General features: G+C 36.0%; 1 protein-coding gene across 2 annotated transcripts in view; it reads left to right on the top strand.

Annotated features, from left to right (window-relative positions):
- NCAM2 (neural cell adhesion molecule 2) overlaps positions 1–12,199 on the top strand; it is a 545,626-nt gene that overhangs the window by 324,659 nt on the left and 208,768 nt on the right. For both annotated transcript variants that reach the window (XM_070455106.1, XM_070455107.1), the window contains exon 5: positions 5,922–6,059. In XM_070455106.1, coding sequence (XP_070311207.1) covers positions 5,922–6,059 — 138 coding nt within the window. The remainder of the gene's footprint in view (positions 1–5,921; positions 6,060–12,199) is intronic.

Below are 12,199 nucleotides of genomic sequence, written 5' to 3' on the forward strand. Positions count from 1 at the left end.
ACATCATGGACTGCAACATGCCAGACTTCCCTGTCCTTCACTCTATCCCAGAGTTTTGCAGAAACTCATGTCCTTTGAGTCAGTAATGCCATGCAACCATCTCATCCTCTGTTGTCCCCTTCTCCTTTTGCCTTCATTCTTTCCCAGCATCAGGGTCTTTTCCAATGAGTTGGCTCTCTGCATCAGGTGGCCAAAGTATTGGAGCTTCTGCTTTAGTTTCAGTCCTTCTAATGAATACTCAGGGTTGATTTCTTATAGGATGGACTGGTTGGATCTCCTTGCTGTCCAGGGGACTCTCAAGAATCTTCTCCAGCACCACACTTAGAAAGCATCAGTTATTTGGTGCCCAACTTTCTCTATGGTCCATGAGTATATACATGCATATATATATATATATCTCCCCTATTATATGCATTTTGAACAATGTTTAGAATTTTAAATAAAACAGACATGTAAATATTTGTTAAGTGAATGAAGAAATACTTAACTTTGTATCAGATACTCAGTAAATAATGTTTACATTTCTTGTTCCTTCTCATTGAGTTGTTATTTCTTAGGAATGAGTTAAATATAGAAACTTAACACTGAGTTTCATGGAAAGCAATGTACAATTTTTTTTTTTAAGTTGTAAAATTGGTTTTTACTTTGGGATATAAAGGATATAGGGGAATTGTGAAGATGGACAAACTTTTCTAATATTTTAATATTTAAGAAACTTGTCACATACTTCATTATTGAATGATTTTTACATTTATAGTGAATTTATAAGCAGTAATATTCTTCAGATTTTTATATGTGTATGATTCTTTTATTAAAAGTAATGAAATAAATTTAGGTTTATAATCATAAATGGAACATATATGGGGATTTAGAATAATGCAATGTGTCCAGATAACTTTCTGAAGCCTTAACATGGCACAGGAATAAAGTTTAAAGGCTCCATATGAAACAATGAAGGTTTGGAAATGTTGATCTATTAACCATGCTTTTGATAGCAACTGTTTGACAAATATGCAGAAGTAATACTCCCACAGACTACTTGAAGTGAAGGTGTTCCATGTTGTTTATTAAAAGAAATCCATATGTTAGAGAATCCAAGCATTTAGGTAGTAAAGCGATAGTGTGACATTTTGTTAGAAAGTTGAATATCTTGACTTTTAGTGTCAACCCTGATGGAAGGTATGCTATCAGAGTTGCCCATTCAATCCTAGCCATTCTGAAAGCTATCTCTGAAACTTCCTAAATGCTTTGAACATTTTCTAACGGAGTACCATTTTTGCATCAAAAGCTATGGATAAAATCATCTTGCTCAGAAAAAAAAAAAAACATGAAATCTACTCCAAATATATTAATAAAAAGTCATTCAACAGTTATTTTGCACCTGTTATGTTTCATCTATTGTGCTAAGTTATGGTGATTTGTAGTTAAAAAGATGAACTAGTCTATTGCCCTTAATATGTTAATACTCTAGTAAAAGTATCAGTGGATAAATTGTGACAACATGATTGTTGAGGTATATGATAAGGAAAGTACAGTGATAGAGGATGATTAGGAAAGAGCACTTGAATCAGTCAGGGCAGAGGAAAGTATCCAAAATGCCTACTGACAGTGAAAAGCAACCTTTAAAGATGAAAAGGGATTAACCAGCTAAACACTGGTGGGGACTTTTCAAATGGAGAGAATACCATATGCAGTGGCTCAGAGGTGAAAGCATGAGTGGCATGTTCCAGAACTGAATTAAGTTCATTATAACTAAACCTTACAAATAAGCGCAACTAGAATACTTATAATAACAGAAGTACAACTAGGGTTTGTTAATAAAGACTAATAGAAAAGGAATCTGCAAGAGAAGGTTGAGCCATTTCAACATGGCCTTCACATCTCTATTGAGGCTTTTAGAATTTATCCAAAGGTGACATCACTAGAGGGTTTTAATTAAGACAGTGACATGAGCTAATATGTATTGAGAAGGACATTAGTGCTTCAGTGAGGAAAATGAATTGGATGAGACTCAAGGCAAAGCTTCAGGCAATGAGAATTGTTTAAATCTGAATGAAATAGTTGCTGAGGGAAAAGGAAACTTTAGAATAAGTGATAAAGGGAGAAGTGATAGGATATGGGCTTAATTGGATATGCAGATTGAGGGTACTGGAGAAATCAAAGAAGATTTAAAGAATTTGCCTTGGGCATCTAGCTCAATGTAAAGACCTCTAAAGACAGAGATGGGAGTAATTTTAGGTGGAGATACCCAAATTTTACACATACTGAAATTGAATTATTTACAGCTCTTCTAAGTGTGTATATCTAGATGACTCAAATAATTCTGGAATCACAAGAATCCTCTGGTCTGAAGAAAAATTGTGAATCATCAAAATATTAATTGCAGGCATAAGAGTAGATGTGGCAAACCATTCAGTTAATATAGAATGAGAAGAAAAGGGGACTTATAAAATAACCTGCTTAAAGAAACATAAAGCGGACACCTTATTGAGTATTATGATTTCCTTTATTTCCTTTCTGCAATAATGAATGTTTGGATGACTGTAAATGAAATAAATAGATCGTCTTTAATAGTTAAATACTCCCAATATCCAGTTATGCATGAATGACTCAAGTAGTGCTTTCTTCAAACATCTTTTGTTCAGTTCGGTTCAGTCACTCAGTCGTGTCTGACTATGACTGCATGGACTGCAGCATGCCAGGCTTCCCTGTCCATCACCAAATTCCAGAGCTTACACAGACTCACGTCCATTGAGTCGGTAATGTCATCCAACCATCTCATCCTCTGTCATCCCCTTCTCCTCCTGCCTTCAATCTTTCCCAGCATCAGGGTCTTTTCTAATGAGTAGGCTCTTTGCATCAGGTGGTCAAAGTATTGGATCTCTAGCTTCATCATCAGTCTTTCCAATGAATAGTCAGGACTGATTTCCTTTAGGATTGACCGGTTTGATCTTACTGCAGTCCAAGGGACTCTCAAAGAGTCTTCTCCAATGCTACAGTTCAAAAGCATCAATTCTATGGCACTCAGCTTTCTTTATGGTTCAACTCTCACATCCATACATGACTACTGGAGAAACCATAGCTTTGACTAGATGGACCTTTGTTGGCAAAGTAATGTCTCTGCTTGTTAATATGCTGTCTAGGTTGGTCATAGCTTTTCTTCCAAGGAGCAAACATCTTTTAATTTCATGGCTGCAGTCACCATCTGCAGTGATTTTGGAGCCCAAGGAAATAAAGTCTGTCACTGTTTCCATTGTTTCCCCATCTATTTGGTGTGAAGTGATGGAACTGGATGCCATGATCTTAGTTTTTTGAATGTTGAGTTGTAAACCAGCTTTTTCACTCTCCTCTTTCACTTTCATCAAGAGGTTCTTTAGTTCCTCATTACTTTCTGCCATAAGGGTGGTGTCATTCTGCATATCTGAGGTTATTAATATTTCTCCCACAATCTTGATTCTATCCTGTGCTTCATCCAGCTCAGCATTTCGCTTGATATACTCTGCATGTAAGTTAAATAAGCACAGTGACAATATGCAGCATTGTTGTACTCCTTTCTCAGTTTGGAATCAGTCCACTGTTCCATGTCTAGTTCTAACTGTTGCTTCTTGACCTGCATACAGATTTCTATGGAGCCAGGTAAGGTGGTCTGGTATTCCCATTTCTTGAAGAATTTTCCATAGTTTATTGTGATCCACACACTCAAAGGCTTTAGCATAGTCAGTGAAGCAGAAGTAGATGTTTTTCTGAAATTCTCTTGCTTTTCCCATGATCAAACTGATGCTAGCAATTTGATCTCTGGTTCCTCTTCTATTTCTAAATCCACTTGAACATCTGGAAGTTCACGGTTCATGTATTGTTGAAGCCTGGCTTGGAGAATTTTAACCATTACTTTACTAGTATGTGAGATGAGTACAATTGTGTAGTAGTTTGAGCATTCTTTGCCATTGCCTTTCTATGAGATTGGAAGGAAAACTGACCTTTTCCAGTCCTGTGGCCACTGCTGAGTTTTCCAAATTTGCTGGCATATTGAGTGCAGCACTTTCACAGCATCATCTTTGAGGATTTGAAATAGCTCAGCTGGAATTCCCTCACCTTCACTAGCTTTTTCATAGTGATGCTTCCTAAGGCCCACTTGACTTCACATTCCAGGATGTCTGGCTTGAGGTGAGTGAGCACATCATTGTGGTTGTCTGGGTCATTAACATCTACTTTGTATAGTTCTCATTCTAATTTCCAGCAACACACTTGAATAGAATTTTTTTTTTTTATTTACTTTAAGATGTCATGAAGTTTTAGGGGTTCTGAGTTTTTCCAGTCATTATTATAAGTCATATTTCCTGCCGATTGCCTTTTTTCTCTCCAATCTCTTCTTTGGTGAGAAAATTTCCCAGGAAAAAGCATCTGTATAAACATTTTTGTATGTCATCTTAAGGTCAACTGAAAGATGAAATAGATATTTTGGGAAAGTTTAAATCTTCTGAACTGAAAATTATGTATATGTAGCTTGATAATTGGTGTTTTCTGTTTGAGGCAGCTTCAGAATCTCCAAATTTTCATTTCTTATTACCTGTCTCTTAGACAATCAATAACCACATTCTTACCTGTTTTAATATAGTCTAATAATTTCCTTATTTGTATTTAAAACCCAAACTTCTACAGTGACTTAAGGAATTGCTATGAAAAATGAACCCCAAATATGAATGGCTTCATATCACAGCAGTTTCTCATCATGTGATGTCCAGTGGGTTGTAGGATGAGAGGCAAGAATTGTACCCATTGCATTCATTCAGTGATCCAGGTTGAGGGATGCTGGGAGACTGCTTTCTCATGTGACCTCTTTGTTTGTCCTAACATTTCTATTAAGCCAGCAGATAGGGGAAGAGTAATAAATACTGGAAGAGCCCCCAGAAGTGCTCTTTGACAGATATCCATAGGTGGGTATCTTAAATTAAAGATATTTCTACCTTACCAAAAGATCCAAGGAGGTCAAGGATATGTTTCTGTTATCCACCTATGTACTCAAATACAGTACTTAGCAGACATCATGTCTAATGTTATCTATGGATAAATGAATTAATGAAATTTAGGGTATTGCCTTAATAACATGTTTCAAAATAGAACAGGATATAATAATGTTCTTGATAACAAGGGAAAAGTTCTTAAAACTGCAACAAAATTATGATGAGTAAAAACTTAAGACCAGGCATTATGGAAAATACTGTCAGGCTGATGTTGCTTAGGCTAGTCAGATTATTTCAAGCAATCACCTAATGCATGCCCTTTAACAGCTATTTTTGTATGTATGAATGTACATACACTCACACATAAAATGGGATCTTGAAATGAAAGTAATGAAGTCTAATCTATTCCTTCCTAAAATGGATTATCTTGCATTTAGAAAAAATCTTTCAAATAAATCTGAGATATGATCATTTTATATGTCCTCTACATGACTTGAATATTGTTATATATTTAGCTACCTCCTCAAGATATGTGCCATTATTGGTTTAATTATCATGTGAGGAAGGATATTCAATCAATTCTCTAACCCATTTCCATCTCCAAGTTGCTATATATTTGCAGTCAAAATATCTTCTTGTCTGTAATATCTAATCCCTCAGCTTTGTTCTTTTGTGTATCTTTTCTGCATTCAGAGTACCAAGGGGAAAATAATAGCTTAACCATTTTATGTGGAAATAAACTCTTGAATGTATTTTCACAAAAAGGTATAACAAGGCAGTTGTGGAGTGGAAAAATCGAAGTCATGAAATTACATTTTACTTTCAAATTGGAATTTGTTTGTTGATGAAAAGTTGGATAGTGTCAGACAAGTGCCATATTTTAATACTTGGCAATTTAGAACATGCTGGACTCTGCCTTCAATTACTGATATCATTTCCTCCTCTTTGCTTACTTTCCAGATCGGTTCGCTATGTTAGCCAACAATAATCTGCAGATTCTCAACATCAATAAAAGTGATGAAGGTATATACAGGTGTGAAGGAAGAGTGGAGGCTAGGGGAGAAATTGACTTCCGTGATATCATTGTTATTGTTAATGGTAAGCAAAGAATAATTTGTATGTATTTTGTCGCTGCACTTAGCAATATGTTTATTAAAAGGGGAACCATGGAAACTCAACACTTAAGGCTAATAAGCCTCTGCTATCCCCGTAGGAAGTCGCCTCACCTATAATATAGCATTTGTTGCTGCACTACAGCCTCAAGGACAAGCATGCATGTTAAATTGCTTCAGTTGCGTCTGACTGTTTGCAACCCTATGGACTGTAGCCGGCCAGTCATCTCTAACCATGAGATTCTCTAGACAAGAATACTGGAATAGATTGTGGGTTGTCATGCCCTCCTGTAAGGGATCTTCCCAACACAGGGATTGAACCCTCATCTCTTATGTCTCCTTCATTAGCAGGCAGGTTCTTTACCACTGGCGCCACTTGAAAAACCCCTCAAGGGCAAAAATCTGTGACTTATTTAATATTGTTATCCTCTTTTACAAAGAGTCTATAAGGGAGTAGTTGCCATTTGCTGATTTTATAGTTGTTGAAAGAATGTCAGATGAAATATAGTGAAGTACAATACTAGATTTTGCTTCTAAATTACAGGGGTTACTTGCTTAAACTAATCTAATTAGCAATATTTATGGTTTTCCCTAATGTAATAATTAAATGCATTGTTACCCTTTGAAACCTTAATGGACATTAATAACTAAATTTTTGACATCAGGATGACATCTCTTCCTCCAAATTTGGCTTCTTTTACTATACTGCCTGCTTGCATTAACATACTATTCTGTGAGGCCAGTAATATGTTAATGCTATCTTAATTATTTCCACTTTGATAATCTAATGGGTCACCAAGGTGCACACTGTATTTCTTTAACATCTATCAAATATACTCTACTTTTCCTATCATGCTTTCCGTAAGAGTGCTGCCCTTTCCAATTGTTGTTTTTTTCTTCCCCTTGAGTGACCGCAAGTTGTTTTCTCTACTCTTAATTTTACAACTTCAACTTTTCTATCTAACCCACCTTCTAATACTTAAAATTATCAGTATTTCCCATTACTTTCAAGACAAAATCAGAAGCACTTTTCACGGCATAGGAAGCTGTTTATGATCATCAGCTACCTTCCCTAAGCATTCAGTCTGGGTAACCTGTGCTTTAGCCATATGGAAATCCTATTAGTAACACAATACAAATGTACTTTGACTTGGTCTTCTGAACAAATTCAGGTCTTTTAAACCGAGTTAGAAACAACCATAATCACATAATCTATAACCAAAATGTAACTTGTTCCTTTTGGAATGGACAAAATATGAATTTAAAGAGTTAGCCATGAGTTTTCTATCACTTGGGACTGGGAGACTGAAAAATTAATCAATGTCTTCTTCCCTATCCTATGCCCCTTCCACCATGAGCTATCCCTCCACTTTTTTTTTTTTTAAGAGAGTGGGCAACAACACCAGGAATAGATCAAATAGAGTTATTTGGTTTTCCTTTCCTGAAGTAAAGTAGTTTAACCACAGATTTAATGCTGAAAGATAAAAATAATATTAACTCATTGATTTTTCCCACCTTATTCTGTAAGTCTACAATTAATTGATATTTAGGAGACCTAGGCTCCCTCCCTGAGTTGGAAAGATCTCCCGGAGAAGGGAATGGCTACCCACTCCAGTATTCTTGCCTGGAGAATCCCATGGACAGAGGAGCCTGGCAGGCTGCAGTCCATGCAGTCACAAAGAGTCAAACACAGCTGAGTGACTGGCGTTTTCACTTTCAATTTCATGGATAAAATAATGGAATAGACCAGGTAGAAACTAAAGAAGTAGGTAGAAACTGCACGTGCTCTATGGTGAGGCCAAAGTGCCAGGCCTTTCAAGAGAAGATTTTCAGAGCCTTTTTTTTTTTTGGTGTGTAAAATCTGTTATTTATTGAGACTATTACAGTCAGTGGAGATTTTGACCTTCAACCCAAGAGGAAGATTTTCGTGAAGATGAAGAATAATATGTTTAAATATGAAGATGTGTACATGTTTGCATCTATATATATTAATACATATCTATATTTTTTATTTTTATTTATGAGCATTTCTAATACCTTTCTCTCTTTATTCAATCACCAAAGGTAACTTAAGTGGCTATTTAGTTTCTTAATTAGTTGACTTAACTGTCTACCATCTTTGTTTCTGAAAGAATTTAAGGTAGGAAATTTTGTATTTTTTGTCATGGGCAAGACCTTGTGCTCAGTATATTCTTATGAAAATGGGGGTTATAGATTAGTTAATACATGTAAGGTTGTTTTAAAGGACTAAGTTTATAGGAAGCACTATACAAATACGGACTATGATTGTATGTTATATATGTGTGTGTGTGTGCTGATGCTTAGTCGTGCCTGACTGTGACACCATGGACTGTAGCCCACCCGACCCCTCTGTCCGTGGGGTTATCCCAGCAAAAATACTGGAGTGGGTTGCCCTTTCCTCTTCCAGGGGATCTTCCAGACCCAAGGATTGAACCTACATCTCCTGCGGCTTCTGTGTTGGCAGGTGAATTTTTTTTACCAGTGAGCCACCTGGGAAACCCATGTTACATATGTATGTTTATATAAAATTCTAGAGTAGAAAACAGAAACCCAAAGCAGTATTCTTGCCTGGAAAACTCTGTGGACAGAGGAGCCTGGCAGGCTACGTACAGTCCATGGGGCTGCAAAGAGTTGGACATGGCTGAGAAGCTGAGCACTTGTGTAATATTATGCATATATTTTTATACTAAAACACTATTTTGAGACTTATGATAAAAAGGAAATGTCATCTGGAAGATGTAGCATATTAAGCTTTTATTATCCATTCTGCTATTGTAATTTCTTTTAATACATTTACGAATGTTCTATTTCCACATTAGATTATCTGTGGTAGTTTGAATGTGATGATATTTATTTTAAAGGAAGGATTATTTGGGTATAAGCGGGTCCAATTAACAAAGTTTGAATCATCCAGTCCATCGTGATCTACATTCAAACTGGAATGTTTATTTCTTTATCTATACTTATTATTTCCAGGCTCGTAAAGAGATAAATACTGGACACAAAAGAATACACGTGTTCTTTTGTGCAGTTCACATCAATCATGGATGTAATGTCCTTTTGTGGCTGCATCACACTGACCTCCAAATTAATCACCCTCCTTACACATCCTACTTTTCTTCTCACATACTAATCTGACCTTTGCTTGAATATCACTTTATCTCCAGGTCTTCTTATTAGTCATTTTTCCCTGTTGGGGTCACAAGCTCCCATATCTTAGAATTCTTGGAACTACTGTTCTCCAAAATAAGTGTTCACAAAACCAACCATTGATTTATTTACTTTCTGGATGACTCAACTGGACCCTGTTAAGGGAATGCATTGACTAATGCCACCAGATGACTGCGCTTTTCTCTCACACTTTGCCTTTATATAGAGTCAGAAAAATCATTCTTCTCCAGTCTTACTGACTCCGGCTTACCAGCTTTTAAAGTTTGAGCCCTCTCTAAAACTATCCTTTATTATTTATCTCTTATAAAATCCCTTATCCCTTGAAGTTGTTTCAATGAAAACTTTGAAGTTGCATAAATTAGTAATAAAGACACTAACTTTATCCACATTATCTTATTTTTGTTCAGTTACAGTATTTGATGAATTATATACTTTTTCTCTCCAATTTATAATACATGCCTCTCTCTTATTTGCTACTAATTTTTATCCTTGGTAAAATTATTTTATCCTTGATAAAATTTGTTGTGGACCTCTTTCAACTCTTTTCACCTCAAAGCATATTGAAGTTCCAACCAAATACTCCATCAAGTTTCTTCACATTCACTGATTTCTTGCCAAGTTCTGGTCCTGGAAGAAGGTCTTCTCTTTGTTCCAAAATTGACTCTCTGCAGATTTTCCTTTGCATTTTTTTCTTTTCCAGCACATTAACAATTAGTTAAAAGATATCCTTGCTGGCTTATAAGGCCAGAAATACCAAATATTAAGGATCTTTTTTTTTTTTTTAACTCCCTCATGAATTTCTTACTGTATTTCTCAATGCCTATGTATAGTTTTTCACAAGTATTTATCTCACCTCCCTTTAAGAGGTTATACACCACTGCTCATTGCCATGTAAAATGTGGTGCTTCCAGTAGAAGGTTTAAGCAACTAAACTCAACTGATGATGTGACTTTCTCTGGCTATGGGAATATAAGAAAATGTAATATACACTATACTGAAATCAAGCTTCAAGAAGAATCACATGTTACTTCTCTTGGGCTTTCCTCCTGCCATGAAGCTAAGTGAAAGTGAAAGTTGTTCATTCCTGTCTGACCCTTTGCAACCCCATGGACCATACAGTCCATGGAATTCTCCAGGCCAGAATACTGGAGCAGATAGTTTTTCCCTCCTGAAGGGGATCTTCCCAACCCAGGGATTGAACGCAGGTCTCCCACATTGCAGGTAGAGTCTTTACCCGCTGAGCCACAAGGGAAGCCATGAAGCTCGAATGACTGTAGTAGGGACATCTTTACCCACGGCATCATGAAGATGTGTGGAGCTGAGTCACAGCTGATCTGCAGGTGCAAACACATACCCTAGATAAGAAATAAAGCATATTGTTAAGCCCTGAGATCTTAGAGTCTTTTGTTATCACAGAAAAGCAGACACATGAAATAACAGTGGCTTTTTCCTTAAGCAATTTAAATACTGTCTGACCTAGGAGTACGTCTGAAATTAATTCCCGCTGTACACCTCAGACAACTTATAATCCCCAATGGTGGTCAGTTCCAATAGATTTTTAAATTAACACATCAACATATTGGTTAACTGAATATTTTTTACTGCAGTTTCAGTGTTATTTTGTATTGTCTTATATATATATATATATATATATATATATATTCAACATTTAAAGGAGATGTGCTGGCTATATTTTTCATACTTGTTATGCTTAGAATACTAACAGATCTAATAGAGCAGGATTTCCCTCAAGGCACTTATAATTTTATCTCAAAAATTTAAAATAATCAACTTTTGTAAGGTCCCTTATTGTTTATATGAGCTGCTGAATTCAAAAGCATATAATAAGTACATTTTTAAAAATTTATTGATTTTTTAATTGAAGGATAATTGGTTTACAGAATTTTGTTGTTTTCTGTCAAACCTCAACATGAATTGGCTTTTTCTGTCAAACCTCAGCCATAATTATACATATAAACCTTCCCTTTTGAAGCTCCCTCCCATCTCCCTCCCCATCCCACCACTCTAGGTGGATACAGAGCCCCTGTTTGAGTTTCCCGAGCAAATTCCTGTGGGTTATCTATTTTACATGTGATAATGTAAGTTTCCATGTTATTCTCTCCATACATCTCACCCTCTCCTCCCCTCTCCCCAGGTCCATAAGTCTATTCTCTATATCTGTTTCTCCACTGCTACCCTGCAACTAAATTCTTCAGTACCATTTTCCTAGATTCTGTATATATGCATTAGTATATAATATTTATCTTTCTCTTTCTGACTTACTCCACTCTGTATAATAGGCTCTAGGTTCATCTACCTCTTTAGAACTGACTCAGATGCATTCCTTTCTATGACTAATATACCATTGTTCATATGTATGACAACTTTTTTATCCATTCATCTGTTGATGGACATCTAGGTTGCTTCCATGTTCTAGCTATTGTAAATAGTACTGCATTGAACAATGGGATATATGTATCTTTTTCAATTTTGGTTACCTCAGGATATATGCCTAGGAGTGGGATTGCTGGGTCATATGGTGGTTTTATTCCTAGTTTTTTAAGGAATCTATACCATCTTCCATAGTAGCTGGATCAATTTACATTCCCACCAAAAGTACAAGAGCATTCCCTTTTCTCCACACCCTCTCCAGCATTTATTGTTTGTTGACTTTTTGATGATGGCCATTCTGACAGGTATGAGGTGATAATCTCATTGTACTTTTGATTTGCATTTCTCTAATAATGAGTGATATTGATCTTCTTCTTGTGCTTGTTAGCCATCTGTATGTCTTTTTTGGAGAAATGTCTGTTTAGGTCTTTTCCCTACTTTTTGATTGGGTTGTTTGTTTTCCTGGTATTGAGTTGTATGAGCTGCTTGTATATTTTGGAAATTAATTCTTTGGCAGCTGTTTCATTTACTGTTATTTTCTCC

Source organism: Odocoileus virginianus, chromosome 25, assembly GCF_023699985.2.
Source record: "Odocoileus virginianus isolate 20LAN1187 ecotype Illinois chromosome 25, Ovbor_1.2, whole genome shotgun sequence".
NCBI lineage: Eukaryota > Metazoa > Chordata > Mammalia > Artiodactyla > Cervidae > Odocoileus > Odocoileus virginianus.